This window comes from Solanum verrucosum, unplaced genomic scaffold (assembly GCF_900185275.1).
Source record: "Solanum verrucosum unplaced genomic scaffold, falcon-dt-bn FXZP01000118.1, whole genome shotgun sequence".
NCBI classification, from domain to species: domain Eukaryota; kingdom Viridiplantae; phylum Streptophyta; class Magnoliopsida; order Solanales; family Solanaceae; genus Solanum; species Solanum verrucosum.
The window spans coordinates 1,031,912-1,050,294 of record NW_026020568.1 but is presented as its reverse complement, the minus strand read 5'-3'; the positions used below and the strand labels follow the sequence as shown (position 1 = coordinate 1,050,294).

The 18,383-nt window shown below is 34.6% G+C and overlaps 2 protein-coding genes across 2 annotated transcripts in view; both read left to right on the top strand.

The window, feature by feature from the left end:
• LOC125810577 (protein COP1 SUPPRESSOR 2) overlaps positions 1 to 802 on the top strand; it is a 184,819-nt gene extending 184,017 nt beyond the window's left edge. The window contains exon 7 of the mRNA XM_049490051.1: positions 43 to 802. Coding sequence (XP_049346008.1) covers positions 43 to 206 — 164 coding nt within the window. The 3' untranslated portion in view covers positions 207 to 802. The remainder of the gene's footprint in view (positions 1 to 42) is intronic.
• Positions 803 to 4,787: 3,985 nt separating this feature from the next.
• LOC125810566 (uncharacterized) overlaps positions 4,788 to 18,383 on the top strand; it is a 28,520-nt gene continuing 14,924 nt past the window's right edge. Inside the window, exons 1-7 of the mRNA XM_049490041.1 lie at positions 4,788 to 5,017; positions 6,832 to 6,963; positions 7,926 to 7,997; positions 9,659 to 9,729; positions 9,848 to 9,947; positions 10,041 to 10,139; positions 16,622 to 16,748. Coding sequence (XP_049345998.1) covers positions 4,859 to 5,017; positions 6,832 to 6,963; positions 7,926 to 7,997; positions 9,659 to 9,729; positions 9,848 to 9,947; positions 10,041 to 10,139; positions 16,622 to 16,748 — 760 coding nt within the window. The 5' untranslated portion in view covers positions 4,788 to 4,858. The remainder of the gene's footprint in view (positions 5,018 to 6,831; positions 6,964 to 7,925; positions 7,998 to 9,658; positions 9,730 to 9,847; positions 9,948 to 10,040; positions 10,140 to 16,621; positions 16,749 to 18,383) is intronic.

The window sequence follows — 18,383 nt, the reverse complement described above, 5'->3', positions numbered from 1 at the left end:
CTGCTTCCTTTATCACTAATGATGCAAATCTATCTTTAACAGAACATCCTGATTTGTACAAGGATAAGAGTAAGGATACTGGAAATTCAGAACCCAAACCCCAAGATTCAACTTCAGATGTAGCTGTTAAAAGGCAAGCTGCGACTGATCAGTTCATGCTTGAGCGCTTCCGTAAAAGAGATCGCCATCGGGGGATGCGTCGATAGTAGATAGTGCATGAACGTGGTTCTCCCACATGATCAAGTTGTTCCTCAGTGAAAAATACAGCTGTCCAGCTTCATTTGGCGGCTGTGAAGGCATAGGCTGTGTTGACTTGGAAGTATCTGTCATTTCAACTTTACCAGCCCCCATTTTACAGATTGGTAAAGAACTTTTACCAGCCCATTTTATATGCAGGTTGATTTCCCTACTTTCCATGAGGACTAAAATATGGTTTGCAGATATTTGCCGTGAGTCCGTGACAGTTCACTGTTGTTTTTATATTTTTCTGGCCTTTTATCTATTTTACTTTTCCTGGTCATTCATGGTGTTGCCTTTATGCCCCAACAGAAAAATGATCACTTGGTTAATTTGTTTTATTCATAAAAAATGTGTATCATCTCATGGGGATTGCTAGCCAATTTATATGTAACGAAGAGCCGATGAGCTAGACTTTGCTGTGATTTAACGTGCAATTTTATCTCATTCACGTGTTCATGTAATGACAGTTTTAATACCATTACTAAGAGATCACAGATTTGATTTAATTCAATTTGATGATCTCTAGAACTAATAGTTTTATGGTAAAGAGAGATTCTAATGATTATTGAGCAAGAACTCTGACTATTTTCACATGTCATGTAAGTACTTGTATATTGGAGGATTCGTGACCACTTTTATCTTTGATTCTTAAATGGGAAGTTATATTTTGCTGATTTCATCAAAATATATAATAAAGAAAAGAAACTAGATTTTTTTTAGCATAATATATAAATATGCTTTTTAACTTGGCTTCATTTCACATTTATGTCTTTCAATTTTGGGTATGCACAAGTAGACACTTAAATTTGTATAAAATTAAACAAATAGATGCACATGTCTTATGTGACATTCTATATGACAATTTTTGTTCTACTTGGTGTTCTATGATTATTATGTCATAACTCATGTATCTAGTTGTTCAATTTTATAAAAGTTTAAGTGTCTAATTATATACATCTAAAGTTGAAGGGCATAAATGTAAAATGAGGCTAAATTAAAGGATACATTTATATATTATGCATTTTTTTTTGTTGAGGAGTACAATTTCTTTCGAAAAAATAGTGAGTATTGGTTCTCTTTCAGTCTTTTTTGATTTTTTAACTCTACAAGTGAAGTTTCGTGATATTATCTTGAAGTTTTACTTGTAAAATTTGAAACTCTACTACAAGTGATTATTATCAAAACTTGGCTAGATGTGAATTTCATACGTTGAATTTCACACAAAGGGTTTTTGATTGTGATATGGAGCTTCTTTGTGGCCAAAAGATATAATTGTGCCTATTGAGAAAGTTGTTGTTTTGTTAATATTATCAACGTTGTTTTACACTCAATTATCAGAAAGATAATATAGTAATAGTAATATCTATTTATGGGGCATCGTAATACATTAAATATGATGCATGAAAAGGAATCATTTCAACTTGTACACAAAAAGACATGAACTAAAAAACAAATGAAGTTCCATTTACATATCGTTCGTGATACACGTTTGTAGTGGTGATTTTTGAGTGTGATATTGAGTTCCTTTTATAACTAACTAGTAAAACTATTCGCGCCTTGCGCGAGAATTTAAACTTATATGTTATTAAAACTAAAATACTATATTATCTTACATACAAGATTATGTAGTAATGAACATTAATTATGTAAAGAAAAATGATAATTATAACATCTTATCATTTATCCTTCAATCAGTCTCTTTAATTTGATTTTATAATTTATCCTTTTACTTCCAAGGAGTGTTACTATTTGATATTTTTGGGGAACCAAATAAACATCAACCGAGATATACAATATTCTAATTCTAATGTGTAGAAAAGTCCAACCCTATCTTTTACTTTACATACTCCATCCGTCCCTAATTACTTGTCCACTTTTGAATTGGCGACATAGTGAGTTTACCATTTTACCCCTATTAATTATGAAGTAGATGTATTAAAAAATTAAGATTTTCAAAAAGTTCTACATTTTTCAAAGTAATTAATTGAGGGTATAATAAGTAATTTTTTTTTGTCCTTTCTTGATTTGTCAAAATGGACAAGTAATTAGGAACAACTATAAAAGGAAAAGTGGACAAGTAATTAGGAACATATAGAATATATCATTTTCAAGTTCTCCATTTAAATGTATCATAAGTAATTATTAAAATGGAATATTAAAGGGAGAATGTATCATATTGGAAAACAATTCAACTTATTATATATACTTGAAAGAGAAAAATATTACACAAAACTATTCAGTTTATTTGAGTGTTTTTAAAAAATCAGCATACCAGAGTGATGGAGTTCAATTTGAAACTACTCTTCTATTTCAATCGCAGTGTTGAAAAACTCATCTATTGCTTCAAGAAAAGTATTTACAACTTACAGTAAATTTGAGAATTTGTCCATACTTCATATTGAATATGAGCAATTAATTGATTGTGTATCTATGTCTTTGGGATTAAAAAAGGCTCTAGTCTACTCATATTTTACTATAGGTCATCCGACATATCCTTGAATGCATGTCAAAAGTTTATTAATTCTTGTCTTCTTTTCCTGGTTCACTTCGCACATCAAGGTGAGATAAGGTTTTTAATGTCTTTATGTCCTTGCAATGACATACCAAATTTGAATTTTGTCTTCAAGAGATGGTGATATAGATCTTTAAGATTTTTTTTTATTGTACCTTCAACAATTTCAGTAGAGAAAACTTGCGTGAATACTCAATTTACGTATGTTATTTAATCTGTACTAACAAATACTTATAACAATAACTTTGCAGAAACATAAACAACAAAGTTTAAAACATATAACAAAAAACAACAATTAATAACATAAGCATAAATGAATGACCGTAAAAAAAAACATACCAGGATCCGTAACAGTAGAATGAAACAGAAAGGAAAAAATTGAGTCCACGGAATGTACAATGTTCTCATAAGAAAATTATTCCTCTCTAGTACTTGAGGCTTAAAGGAATAGATCCTCTCAGGACAAAACGATTCTCTTCACCAGTATATTTATACAAAAATAATGGTGTCAGTGAGCCACTCAGCATGAGCAAAATACACGAATATTTAATTGTGCAGAAGAAGAAGAAGTTCAGAATTTTTGATATTTTAAAACGCGAGGAAATTCCTCTATTTATAGACAACAAAGGGTAGTGTGAACAAATGCTTATTGTGCCTTATCGAAAATGTCACAACTTTTTAGAAAAGTTACAACCCTTCAGAAAGGTCACAACTTTTCAAAAAAGTCACAACTTTTCAAAAAAGTCGCAACTTTTCAAAAAAGACGCAACTTTTCATAAAAGTCACAAACTTTTCATGAAAGGGGAAGGCTATTTTTGGAAATAAATAAATTAAAAGAGAATTCTAGTTTGTGGTGGCGCCATGTAAGCGGGCCTATGGTTCTCTTTTATACATATATATTATATATATATATATATATATATGATACTCCCTCCGTCTAACGATAGTTGTCAACTATACTATTTTGGAATGTCCAATAATACTTGTTTACTTTATGAAATCAATGAATAATTTTACACTTAGTTCCTAATTTACTCTTATCTTAATATTAAAAGTACATTGATACTTGTCATTTTTTTGTAATTTGACACTTAAAAACACTTTAGAAAAAAGATTAGTCAAACACAATATGCTTATAAAAAAAAAATTCAAATGAATTAGCCAAACCTAAATTGTTTTTTTTTTCAAAAGCACTTTTCTAAAAAAATATTTTTAGCAGTAATGCCAAACACTCTAATATATATTGACTCATTTGGTTATAGAACAAGTTATCTCGAAAATGAATTATCCCGAGATTGGTATCCAACCCTCAATGTAGGATAAAAATAACATTACAATCATCGAATAACTAATTCTGAGATAAGTTATCCTACGATTTTATCCCAGCTAAGTATGAGATAAACTCATTCTAAAATTTATCTCAATATTAGTTTTCTCTTATCCCTGGTACTAGTTATCCTAAAATTGTTACTCCACCCTTAATGAGATAAAAATAACACTAACAATCCGGAAAAATTAATATCAGAATAAGTTATCCTACAGTTTTATCCCTACCAAATATAAAACAACACTAACACCATTAATTAGGTTGTATTTTATCTCTCGTACCAAACGAGCCAACCGGCTACCTAACAACCCCTTGTTTAGGTATACAGTAATTTTGTTTTGTTTTTGTTTAGGCCAATGAAACGGTGGACGGTGGGGACTAAATTGCATTATTCCTGAAAATAAAGAAGCAAAACTGCAACTTTTCAGGCATATTTTGCGCGTAACGTAAAAGCAGAGATGGCACTAAACTCACCCTTATTGGTTAAGGTCCTTCAATATACAGATGGATAAAATCACCACTGCTAGTTCTACTTCTACTTACATTTTCCACCAATCCTTCCTCTTCCACAAGATCCGCCTGCGGTTTGGTTTTCATCCTCACTAAAACTACTGCCCCAATCAATTTTCTATATCTACTACTTGTGTCAGTCTCTCGGGATTTGAGTATTTGCTACTAGTACTACTAGTACTGAGACTGACACAATTTCGTTTCAATTCGGTGTGTTTTTCATTGTAATCGGTGTATTTGGGTAAAGGGTGAAAAGGGTTACGGTGGTTATGCGATCCATGTCGATACCGAAAGAGCCAGAGCAAGTGATGAAGCGGAGAGATGGATCGGTTTTGGGGAAGAAGACGATTTTAAAGAGTGATCATTTTCCTGGATGTCAGAATAAACGATTGTCTCCTCATATCGATGGTGCTCCCAATTATCGAAAGGTAGCTTGAATTGCCACATTCGTTTTTACTTTACTATGTTTAAATTGATCACATTTTCTTTATGTAACGCCCAAGTCAAACTCTGTATCCAGCCAAACTGTTTTTGGTATTCATTTTTTTGGGTACATTTTGTCGATCATAGCTATTTAAAACACATCTCTTTTGTTTAACTAAACCTCTAACTTCTACAGTGGTTTCACCTCGGCCATTTTGCGTAGTTGATGAATCATTGTAAGATAGGGTGAAGTACAATTTTGCATAATTCTACATGTATACAGAAGATTAAGTACACTTGCTTATGGTTTTTGTATTTTAGTGTAATTTACCTGGTGTTAAGATGAAATTAGTATGATTGACTTTATAGGATTTTGTATTGGTGTAATCGTCTCTCTTTTGCTTTGTACAGAATTGTTCCAAATTTTATTTCCTTGGTATTAACTTAGTGCCAGATTTCTGATTTAATACAATTACCACTTACCAGTTCTTAATTGTACATGTAAAAAGTTAACTATAAAGCTAATCATTCAGCTTGTTTATTTACTCCTTTTTATCTTGTTTGTTTTTTCTTGGTTCGCTGTGTTGGTTGAAATAAGTTTACGTCATTCTCCTGTTCATCCAATACTAAAGGATATTATAAAGTTGAAATTGAGGAGTTACATAATGTTGGATATTTACTTCCCTTCTTTAGATGCCTTTTTAGTTCTATCTCTTTTGATAGGTTAAAGATTGTATATCAGAACCACCTTCTGCTCCCTGAAAGTAAGTGTTAAGTGTCTTGAAAGTCTTGTCTCTCATGATGAAGCGGAATGTCTAGACTTCCACTATTTTTAGGTGAATGTTGTGGAAGCAGCGAAAGACACTGATGGCCAGCATGCTCATTACAGAAACTTCCTTTACAAATGAAATGTACTATGTCATTTAAGTGAATTTACTATGCTTAGTGGACTCAAGATTGTGGTCTGTGATCTATTAGCTACATTGTGCATGATTTCTTGGAGAAACATTCTGTAGTTGGAGGGGAATAAGCTAAAGAAAGAGGGATAAAGGTGATATAGACCATTATGACGGGGAGGAATAGAGGAGCTTCTGGAGAGTTCAGAATATATTGTCTCAAATGGAAATTATGTTATTATATTCTATTTAACTTTGGGAACACGTAGAATATTGACTTGTACAGGACTCATATTTGGAAGAAAATTTCTGTATTGTGACAATGAAATGACTGATAGTTGCAGTAGAGAGGAAGAATATGTAATGTATGGTCTAAAATATAACGATATATCAGGGCCATGGAACTTCATACTGATCTCTACTTGTTTTAGCTATAGTTAATCCACACTATGTAGCGTTGTTGTTGTTGGGCGGTCGAATCAACTGGTATGCTCCTGGGCATTGATTTCTTGCATTTGATATGGTTTATAACTTTATATCATATAGCTCTTGGAATGGCTATGTTGGAGAGATATACTTGGCAATTTAAAGGGGCATACTTCTCTGCGACCTTCAATCTAGGTGATTTCATATTTGCATGCCTAAAATGAGATGTGCAATTTTTTTCTTGGAGAAAAGATGCCAGGTTTACTTACATTTGGTCCTTATAATTGTACTAAAAGTACATGCATCGATGGTCTCTTGTTGTACAATGACTTTGTGATGATTGCACATGTTGTTTAGCTGATCATCCATATCAATGGACAATTCATCAACACAAATTTAATTCTTTGAAATATCTATTAGTGACAAGGGTTGCAGGTTCATGATTATGTTTTGCCATTTAAATATTTTGCACTCCCTAACTAAAGAATTTGCATTAGGCCGACTCTTTGCATGTTCATGGTGTTGCTATTCCAACAGTTGAAGGAATCCAAAATGTTCTCGACCATATTGGAACTAAACTGAGTGGGAAGAAGACTCACATTCTCTGGATTAATCTTCGCGAGGAACCGGTAATAGTACTTCATTACTTTTTTGCATTTGCGTTTCATTGAATTTCTTCTGCACTTCTGTTTTATTTTATCACTTTCTTATAGGTGGTCATTATTTCATTAATAACTGCAGTATAGTTTGGTAAAGAAATTTCTAGGACTTCTAATAGATTCTTTTTATGAATTAAATATATAGAATAATCTTATAGGCAATGTTTGCATGTTGTGTTGCACCTTTAAATCTCATTATTTGCCATCCATACATCATATAGTTCCATGATCCAAATTTTCTTTTTGTCGCTCATTGAACCTTCGAGTGCACATAATTTATTGCATTGTTTTTGATTAAACAAAACACCATCATCTTTCTGTCTGTCTGTCTCTCTCTCATTCCGTGTCTTTCTCTCTCACCCTTTCCTTCTTTTTGTCTCTGTTTTTTCTTTTTTCGGGGCAAGTTTGATGGAAGACTTCCCTTGTATACAGGCTTTCATTCAAAAGAGTATAGACACTTCTCTATTCTACAGTTTTTTCTCTTTCGTGATTGGGTTGCATTATTATTAAAATAAGTGCTATTGCCTATCTTTAGATAGCCCATGAATTTTTTGTTTAAAATGAACTTGCTTAGATAATAGCAAACTACTTGTTACCATTCTCAACAAAAAAAAAGGAAAAAAAGGAATGCAAACTTATTTGCCATTAAATTGCGTGACATCAAGTTCTATGATCAATTACCTGAAATTCTATTATTGATATCCATCCTCATGAAGTATTTGAAGGTGCAAACATCTGTTAGTATTTGAATGAGCGAGCATATAGAGAAGGAAAAATTTGAAACTGATTGAAAGTTGAGCATTGGTATATGCATTTGGTATGCTTGATCTCTCGAATGGCATAACTAGATAAAGCATTTTGATCAAAGATGCTGCAATATTTCGATTCCTGAAAACTTTATCATGATTGTTTTTTTTCTAATCACGGAACAGGTGCTATATATTAATGGACGCCCGTTTGTCTTGCGTGAAGTAGAAAGGCCCTTCTCTAATCTTGAATATACGGTGCGTCATGGCTAGGATTGATTTTTCATTTTGACATATTGCATATTTTATTTTATTTTATCAAATGCTCATGTTGATTCTGTGGGATTAGGATATTTGCATACTTGTCAGGATTTTTTTTTGATCAAGTAAAAGTGTTTTCATTCATATTCATGACCAAACTGGCTGTATACAACGGATATACCAAAAGGTAAAGAATCTACAGAATATGATTTTCTACAAACTCCACCTAATCATCTATACAACAGGGAGCTTTCTTTTTACACCAAAAGAAAATAGGGGAGTTGAGTAGAGAAACTCAACTCTACTCCTTCAAAGGCACTTCTATTTCTCTCTTCATACTACCCACACTAATGCAAGCGGAACCACATTCCAAGTCCTTCGTTGTCTCCTCCTCCCGCTCTTCCAACTGAACATCAAATCTTTCATAGTACTTGACATTGCCCAAGGAGTGCAAATCCACTTGAACATATCCCACCATAATCTCATGGTAAGCCGGCAATGTAGAAGAAGGTGGTCTACATCCTCGTCTGCGTTCTTGCACAGGTAAAATCAACTGAAGCAGACAACCTTCTGCTTTTTAAGATTTTCCGCTATCAAAATCACCCCTCTAGTAGCTAGCCAAGTGAAAAAAACACACCTTCCTTGGCACACTTGGACCCATACACCTGTCAGGATTTATCAAAATAATGTCACCACGTATCCACACTAACAAGTTAAACACTTCTGATCATGCCATCAATGAGATTTTATAAGATATATTTATGGGACATTTTCTTATACTTTTTGTTCTCAATGCAGCATTGGTTGTAGGACTTCTGTCTAGCACTTGCTGGGAATTCTTCCTTCCAGAGATTTATGAAAAGTTAGTAATATAAACATGAACATATTCAAAAAATATATACAGGATTTACAGTCAAGCAATTTTACCGTATTAGGATAGTATGGCCCTTAATACTTGGTTTACCAAGCGAAGAATCTTGGCAAAGATTAACCTTCCTACTTCCCCACACACTGGGAAGAATGTTCCCAGAAAAAGCACCAATGCTCTCTATTCTTTGATATGTTTCGTTACACTAAGACCAAGAGGTGGAGGATTAGCTTTGGTAGTGCAGGGGCTTAAGCAAGCCATATTAGATTCTTTTAACGTTTCTCTTAAGAGAGCCGTCCTCTGTGTTGAGCCTTCATAATGATTTGCACATCAAATTTTTATTAGGAGACTTCAAACCTCCAGCTTCTAGCTCTCGATTATAGCCAAATGCCTCGTTGATCTTTTCCACCAAAAGATCTCTTTCTGTTTGGATATTTCATCCTAGTCCATTTGAAGACTTACTCTCTGAACCAAATTCACCTGAGAGATTCCTTGTTTCAGCTCCATTGTTAAACTTCAGAATTCAGCAAGAATGTGAGATCTCATTTTCCTCAAGTGTCTAAAAGAATTCAAGTTTCAGCAAGAATGAATGATCCTAGTGCTTCTTATTACGGGTAAAACCTTTCTTCTGGCAATGCATATTGGTTTCCACCCTCATCTTGTGTATACTTGCAACTTTTCTTTATCTGGCATTTGTAAGGTTCTAATGCAAGTTTTTAACTTTCATATCTTTTCCTAATATATCTGTTGATATTCTTCTTGATATGAACTTAGATTTTATATTAAATAGGGAATTAACAGGACAAGAGTGGAGGAAATGGAGGATCGTTTGAAAGAAGATGTTCTGCAAGAAGCTGCAAGGTTATTGTTTGCTCTATTTATTGTTCGTGAACGAATATCTTAGGGTTTTCACTAAATGTCATGATGCTCACGTGATCAACATTTTTATCTGATCTCTTCTATTTGATAAAAACAACAGATACGGAAATAAGATCCTTGTAACTGATGAGCTTCCTGATGGTCAGATGGTGGATCAATGGGAACCAGTAACATATGATTCTGTGAAAACACCCTTACAGGTTTCATGAGTTTACAAAAGCTTTGTTGAAGTTGGCGTCAGAAAAGTTTGTATTGATTGCTCATTTTCATTTTGATCATCTCCCTCAAGTTAGGTGTATGAGGAGCTGCAATCAAAAGAGTACCTGGTTGAATATGAACGTGTTCCTATTACTGACGAAAAATCACCTAAAGAGCTGGATTTTGATATTCTTGTGAGTATTTGTATCTTTATTTGTCTTTGATATTCATTCCCATTTTTTATGTTGAAGATACCTTGCTTGTCATCATGAAGGTATTGGAGGTTCCGTTTCTGAAGTTTTTTTTATTCTTGGTCAGAGGTTACACTGAAACATAACTTCATGCATCGGAGTATAGTTTTTTTTTTCTTTTTGAAACTGGTAAAGATTGCATTCCTCAACATTAAGGATATGTTGGCAACCTTCAAAAAGGGAGCAAGGAAGAAAAATAAAAAAGAGATTACTTACAAAGAGCCTAACAAATCTACAAGTTCTGAGTCCTCAATTTCTTTCTCTTTACACCAAAAACAAAAAGATACAATACAATTCCATTTAACTTTGTGAATGGAATTAGATATATCTTCAAAGCTTCTGCTATTTCTCTTCCTCCATACAGTCCACCAGACACACTGTGGGATGATTCTCCATCATCTGTTCTGGCTCTTGCTTTCTCCTCTTCTAATCTAGCAACTCAATAATCTGCAGTGTGCTCAAGATCCATTTTGTGTTTGTGAGTGTAAAAAAAAAGCCCATAACTGTGCTGTGAATTTACAATGCAGAAACAAGACGGTTGTTGGTCTCCTCTGTTTTCTACACATAGTTGACATCTGGAAACAATAGTTTGCCCCTTTTTCTGCAGAATTTCCTATGTCAAGCAAGCGCTTCTGTCTACCAACCATATAAAGTATTTTACTTTTGTTGGTGCTATGTTCTTCCAAACATTGTTCCACAACAATAGTTGGTTTTTGTTTTGTTGTGCATTGCCTATTTCATAAGCCCTTTTAAGTGAAAAACTCCCATCCTTGCTATGTTTCCATCTTAGAAAATCTGCAACTGAGGAAGTGCCTGTGAATCCCTCTAGTTCATGTAGCATGCTGGCCACCCTGTTTACTTCCCAATCATTCAAATGCCTTCGAAAGGATAAATTCCACCCCTGAGCAGTCCAACACTCATAGACAGCTGCCTCAGGATTGTTGCATCTTCTGAATAAATCATGAGGTCTGGTTGTTCTATGCATCTCTCCAAAACTCTGTTTCTCTACCATCCCCCACTTTTATATCCATGTTTCCTGCTAGTGTAGGCCAAAGATCCCTGATTGTTCTCCACACCCCAACACCATATTATTGCTGGCATCACTCATCCCAGGGTTAAGCTCACCATATTTGCATTCCATAAAGCTTGGCCTCCTTCACTATACCTTCATAGCCATTTCATCAAGAGACTTTTGTTCTGTCTCTTGAGGTTTCTGATGCCCATTCCTCCCAAATGTCTACTATTCACAGTTGTATCCCATTTCGCCAGATTATATCCCTTATTGGCTTTGCAAACATGCCATAACAAATCCCTCCTAAATTTGTCCAACCTCTTCAGAACCTTAGAAGGTAAAGGAAACGAGGACATAACATAGGTAAGTAAAGAGTCCAAGATTGTATGTGGGTCAGTCTTCCTCCCAGAGATTAGTATTGAGTCTTCCACCTCGTCAATCTGTTTTCTGCCTTCTCTACAATGCCATCCTATTTCATTGGCTCTTTATGTTTGTTGCCTGATGGCATGCCCAAATAAACTGTAGGCAAGTGCTACACATTGCAACCCAGTATCTTTGTCTAACTATGTAAATTGACCACTTCCTTAATTGGAAACAAATTGCTTATCCCCCATTCACTTTGAAGCCTGAAGTGGCCTCAAATAGCAGAAGTATCAATCTGATGTATTTTATCTATTCCTCTATAGGTTTGCAAAAAATAATTGTATCACCAGCATAAAACAGATGACAAATCTCCTTAGTTTGTCCTCTACCACCTCCTATTTGGAAGCCTCTGATCCAATTGTTTTGTAATGCTACTTTCATCATACTGTCAAATCTTTCCATTGCCAAAATAAAGAGAAAGGGAGATAAGGGGTCTCCCTGTCTCAATCCCCTTCGTGACAGGAGGAATCCAACTTGTTCACCATTCACAAGAACAGAGAATATAGCTGTACTGATGCAAAACCTAATCCATCCCCAACCATTTCTCTCCAATGGAATATAGTTTTATGTTGATTTGGATGGACATATCGTGAAAATTAGGCCATAAAAGTTTTCTGAAAACTTTGATCTTCTGCAATCAATCAAATTTTTGTGAGTTATTGTATTTTAGTGTCTAGCTACCATCTTTCTGAAATCCTTACGATAGAAATTGGTCAATTTGAATAGCCTCTGAGGTTTAATTCAAAGGTTAAGGGACTTGTGACCTAAATCACAAGTTTATGCCCTGTACCATGTGAACAAACCCTGGTATTTAAATGCAAAAGGGTAAAGAGGTGGACCCATTATACTCGAGTTTTGAAAGTTGCGGTTGATCTTGAGGGTTGGAATGTCAACTACCTACCAATCTCTAAAAGCTAGTTGTCTTATGTAGTTTTATAGTTGGGTTTATATGTACCCAATAATTTCCCCTGTTACCTTCTCACTAGCTCTCGACTAGATATATATGGGAGCTGATAAGTTCTTTTTGCTACTCTACTTTTGTAACTATTATGCATCCACATGTGGCATGCCATCAATGCATTGTTTACTTCATAAAAAAGAAGAAGCAGAAGAGACGGTGGAGATTAGTTCCATCATGCATCTGATGGTCAGTCTGGTTGGAAAGAAATGGTTGATGCTTTGAAGACAGGTCCATTTCCATTCATAAAGTAAAAAATTCAATTAGATCTTGTCTTTACTTTTTTGGTGTAAACAATTGTGCATAGTAGATATATTATAGATCAGATAGTGGACTTAATAGGAAACTTGTAATTGCTACTATTTTTTTTCCGGAGGTGGCCAACATGCCCTTAATGCTGACGAATACAACCATACCAGTTTTAAAAAAAATGTTTCACCAAGTCAATGTAAACTTATTTTGGTTTTGTAACTGAGGAGAGAGGTTCTTCATCCAAAGTTGTTTTTTAGGACACGTAACTGTTCTATGTGCAAGATTGCGAGGGAAGATGTGTATCTTTACTGCTCATCGTCCCATGGACTATATATGTTTGTAATTTGTTGGATTAGTACAAAAAATGTTAGAGTGCTGCTTCGCGGATGGAAGTACAAAAAGGGATAGAAAAAAGAACGTGATGCAACTCCTTAAGCACTAATGTGGACAATATTGAATGAGAGGAACATGTGAGGCCTTGAAAAAGTGAATTCAAATTTTGGATATTAGTGGAAGATTGTTGAACTTTGTACATTTTTTGGAGCATCCTATTCCAATTTGTAATGATGATTAGTTTCTATTTGTGGAAAAACACGTGGTTGTGTAAGTTCTAATTATCTTATTGTATACACCTTGTAGGTAGAGGTTTCCATCATATTAATTCCAGATCTTACATATATTAATTAAAGGACAGATATAGTATTGAAATATTCTTCTTCCTTTATTGTTGCTTTTAAAAGCATATATAGTTCACATTCCTCCAACTTATTCATATCTTCTAGTTTTGGCTTAGAAAATAGCTATAAGTAAAAACTCAGCTATTTGCACTTTACTACCAAGATAAAATTAGGGGTAAGTTACATCTCTCTCTGCGGTAAATTCAATTTAATTTTGCAAGTAGTTAGTTTGTCTTAACAAAGGGGAGAACCCTGTATGCAAGTTTTATACAAACTAAGGTTGTACTAAAGAATTGAATCAAGAAACTCACGCAATCATCTACACAATAGAGAATATGATGTATTCTTTAAAAGTATACTGGGAATAGCAAAGTGTTCCTCTCATTTTCATCAATGAATTTTCTTGTCCTTCACAAGCTCTGTTAATGCATTTTCCGTTCTCCCTGATAAGTTGCTGAGACTCTTCACTTTGGATGCTGCACCCTTGTTAACACGACGTGGGTGTGGGTATGAATGAGTGTGAGTATGATCGATCGGATCTGGTCAACCAGTTTTGGGTACTTTGACCAAAATCAACGGACAAATTTTGGACTGATACACTGATTGTTGTAATCAAAACAAAAGGTAAGGTAAAATTGAGGAAAATGAAATACCTTGTATATAGAAATTTCTATGTAAGTCCTTTTCCTTGTATCTCCCTCGGAGTTTTTCTCTTGATCAATACTTTCTCCTCGGAATACCTTGTTTCATATGATGTCTCATAATTTATACATATAACTCTGGTTTTAGATGTTTTAATTATTTTTAGCCAAATTCCCGCACCCATATCTGTACCTTGATCCATACCCCCGAATCTTAAAATTTAGATCATGAAGGATCTGACATCTAGATCTGCACCTATATCGGTCACTTGCATCCGATTCCGAGTAACTTATTTCCCTGCCTCTTCACATTCTCCAACATTTCAAATGTTACACTATATTTGGCATCGCTGAGTTGATTTCTGTCATTTAATTTAGATCATGAAGGATCTGACATCTAGATTTGCACCTATATCGGTCACCTGCATCCAATTCCGAGTAACTTATTTCCCTGCCTCTTCACATTCTCAAACATTTCAAATGTTACACTATATTTGGCATCGCTGAGTTGATTTCTGTCATTTTAAACATCAATCCACAAATTAGAAGGAAAATTATAGTGTGAAAGAAGGTGATCAACCTCCTTTTAACCCCTCAATATAAAGCACCAATTAAACATATAATTTGCTTCTTTTTTTTTGAGATTTATTCTAGTGAGATCGAACTCCAAAAAGTAGTGGTGGAGCCACAACCAAGGAAGGGGGTTCAATTGAATCCACTTTGTTGGAAAGTAGTACCGTGCAAATAGGGCAATCTTTTTTTCCGTATGTAGATATAACTTTTGGATCCCCTTGTAGTGGCAAAGATAGTGAAAAGTTGCTTTAGGTCATATTTTCAAATTTTATGAATCTCCTTAATATTCCTCGCTCCTCCATTGCCCAGAAGTTGTCCTTAAAATGCAAATTTTCTAGGTGCTGTTTTTGTCCATACAACTGCCTAAGGGAAAATCTTTGAGTTTTAAAGTTGATACAGCATGGCAAAGATGTAACTGTAAAAGTACCTGATGGAACTCCCTCACAATTCGAGGAATGTCACCCGCTTGCAGGATCGTAAAAGCATAAATATTACTCCCCCGGTCCCGTCCCAATTTATATGACTTAGTTTCCTTTTTAGTCAGTCCCAAAAAAAATGACACATTTCTATATTTAGTGATAAGTTAGCTTATAAATGTCCATTTTACCCTTAGTGAAATGATTTACAGCTTATTTTAGACCACAAGTTTTAAAAATCTTTCTTACTTTCTTAAATTTCGTGCCAAGTCAAACTAACTCACATAAATTGGGACGGAGGGTATGTAGAAGACATGTTCTTCCTCCACCTTCTAATCATCAAAGGTTCTAGCTGAAGTTAAAGTCCTAACTCTTGTTGTTGACTCCACATCTACCTCACCTTTGATTAAGCAATAGTCAAGTATTTCTTCTTTAGTATATCTTTTTTCTTTTATCAAGTAAAAGTATTTTCATTAATGACAAGGCCAGAAACATATGGCCATATACAAGTGGTATACCAAAAAGTAGAGAAACTACAAAAAGATACGATTCACTACAACTGTCACCCTATCTTCTATACAATGAGTTACTACCTGGGTGCACCAAAGGAAAATGAGGGATCAGAGGCTACTCCGTAAATTGAGTAAAACTCATCTCTACCCCTTCAAAAACTCTTCTGTTACTCTCTCCAAACAACCCACATCAACACGAGTGGAGAGACATTCCACACTTTGCCTCTCTCCTTCTCTCACTCTTCCAGAAGGACATCAAATCTTTTACAGTTCTTGGCATCACCCATGGGATGCCAAACCACATAAATCCCACCGTAACCTCGCGGCTAAGTCACGATGTATATCTTCAGTATATCCTTGGGAGGGTAATTATGGTAATCTGCCCAAGAGCTAATTACTGAAGCTAATTAGGGTACGGTAATGACAATTGAGCAGTTTATTACAAATTCCAAATGACAGGACCACTTTTGGGTTTAATTTTCAGTAAACTAGTTAGGGAAGGTTTCTAGATTGCAAATTAAAACAAGAAAGGATTTAATGAATTCTTGTTTTCCGTTTTACCAATCAAAAAAAGAAAGGAATGTAATGTTGTTTTAAGCTAGAATGTCTTTAATTTTGTGTAACTGGAGGGAGGGAGCTAGCTGGTTTTCGTTTACCTTTAAAATTTAAACCTTCACGTTTCTGTTATAATATAGCAACTGTCTTGACTCGTCAAGCAGACTTCTTTGCGTATATTGACAGGTTATGGTTGTTTAACTTTTTTTCCTTTTCAAGTGAGTAGTCTTAAATGTATGGCAGCCATGTGTTTATGACCATATTTATGCTCTTAAAATTGTGCTTTTGCTTATATAAATATTTCTGTTTAAATGTAGAGGTTCTCTACTAAATCATTTCCCTGATTGATTTGAACATTTGGTTTTGTCTTATTCCTTTTGTTTTTCTCTCTCCTTTTGATATTTAGGTTCATAGAGTTTCCCAAGCTGATGTGAAGACCCAGATTATTTTTAATTGCCAAATGGGACGTGGGAGAACAACGACAGGAATGGTGATTGCTACATTGGTGTACCTTAATCGTATCGGGGCTTCTGGTAATTCTTATTTTCTCTTATGTCAGACCTGGCATTTCCCTTCAATGTTCAATTTTTACAAACATTTCCTGCCCTTAGATTTTTTTATGAAGTAAGTAATTTCATTAATGGCATCCAGTGGATGCAGAAAATCAGAAGTACATAGTGCTAGAAAATATAGATCAGCTCCTGCACAGAGAGGTAAACTAAATAGTTAGGAGCTGACAAAATCTTAAAGACTATCTTGGTACTTTACAGGGAAGAGATTATGCCATCTTTTCATTCACTGCACTTTCACCACACATGTCTGGCATTTCATTCTGAATATTATGGGGGGGGGGGGGGGGGGGTAGCTGGGCAATGCCTAGGACAACTACTGAGCTACCAAATGTTGATACTTGAAAGGGCTGGGGAAGGACAAGCAAAAGATATGGAATACAATGCCTGTTTCCATCTGGCGGATCATTTGGAAAGAAGGAACACAGGAATTTTTGAGAGCAAAGAGGAATCTGTAATCAGCATTAAGGAGAGATGCAGTTCTTTATTGTTTTATTGGTGTAAGATGGAAATTGCAAATGACGTAGAGGTCATTATAGACTTTTTGAGCTCATTACACAACCTTTAATGAGACTTTCCTTTGTAAATACTTTGCAGTAGTTTGCTGCTCTTTAATACAATACTTTTCCTAATGTGGGACTTCACAGTGCGACTCTGGATTTAGTTAGACCCCAACGGGGGTACCGGAAACCGGGTGAGAAACAAAAAAAAATACAATACTTTTAGGGATAATTACAAGCCAATGCATTTGGGTGATCTAGTTTACAAAATTACAAGCAAATGTCTAGGTTTTATGTATTTAAGTATAAATGTATATATACAATTAATATACATAATCAGAGTGTAGATTTTGTATATTTCGGCTAGCGCTGGTAATTAAGTTTGGTCAAAGGGACATAAATGAAAGAATCCCATGCTTTTACCAATATAAAAGAAGAGATTATGCCAACTGAATTGTTATATCTAGACTTTATAGTGTGAATGGGAGTTGATGGACCATCAGAATATCTTTACTTTACGTCCAGATACACCAAAATCTCTCTCGCTCTTTGTTCTTGGATTTTGTTTTATTAAGCCTTTTTAGTTGGAAGGATCTCTTTTATTCTTTTTGGATAGTGACCTGAAATTCATTTGTTCAGAGAAAAGGGATTCAATACCTTACTTTGATATCATGAAGAGAGAAGAGAAAATAACTTTTCTAGAATAGTCATCGGAATCAATGTTAAAAGGAGGAACTCAATACCCCAACTGTAATATTATGAAGAAGGAGATGAAAAAGAATCTTTTAAGGGAATAGGTATTGGAAATTTAATGCTTAGCAGAGCGACTCAATATCCAAATTCTGATACGTGAAGAAAAAGGAAGAGAAGACTCTTTTAGAATAATGAAGTTTAATGTTTAGAATCCGTCTGTTTAAAAAGGAAGGGAATAGTGGCATATATTCTGCTAACTCCTAGTATGAAAAACTTTTGGTAATGGAGGAGATTCTTTTTACATATCTATCAGTATGAATCCTAGGGTTTTGATTAAGGTGTGTTTTTCGTTTGGCTAACTGGGGGAGAGGGATGATCTTGACAATTGAGAATTTGAGGAAGAGGA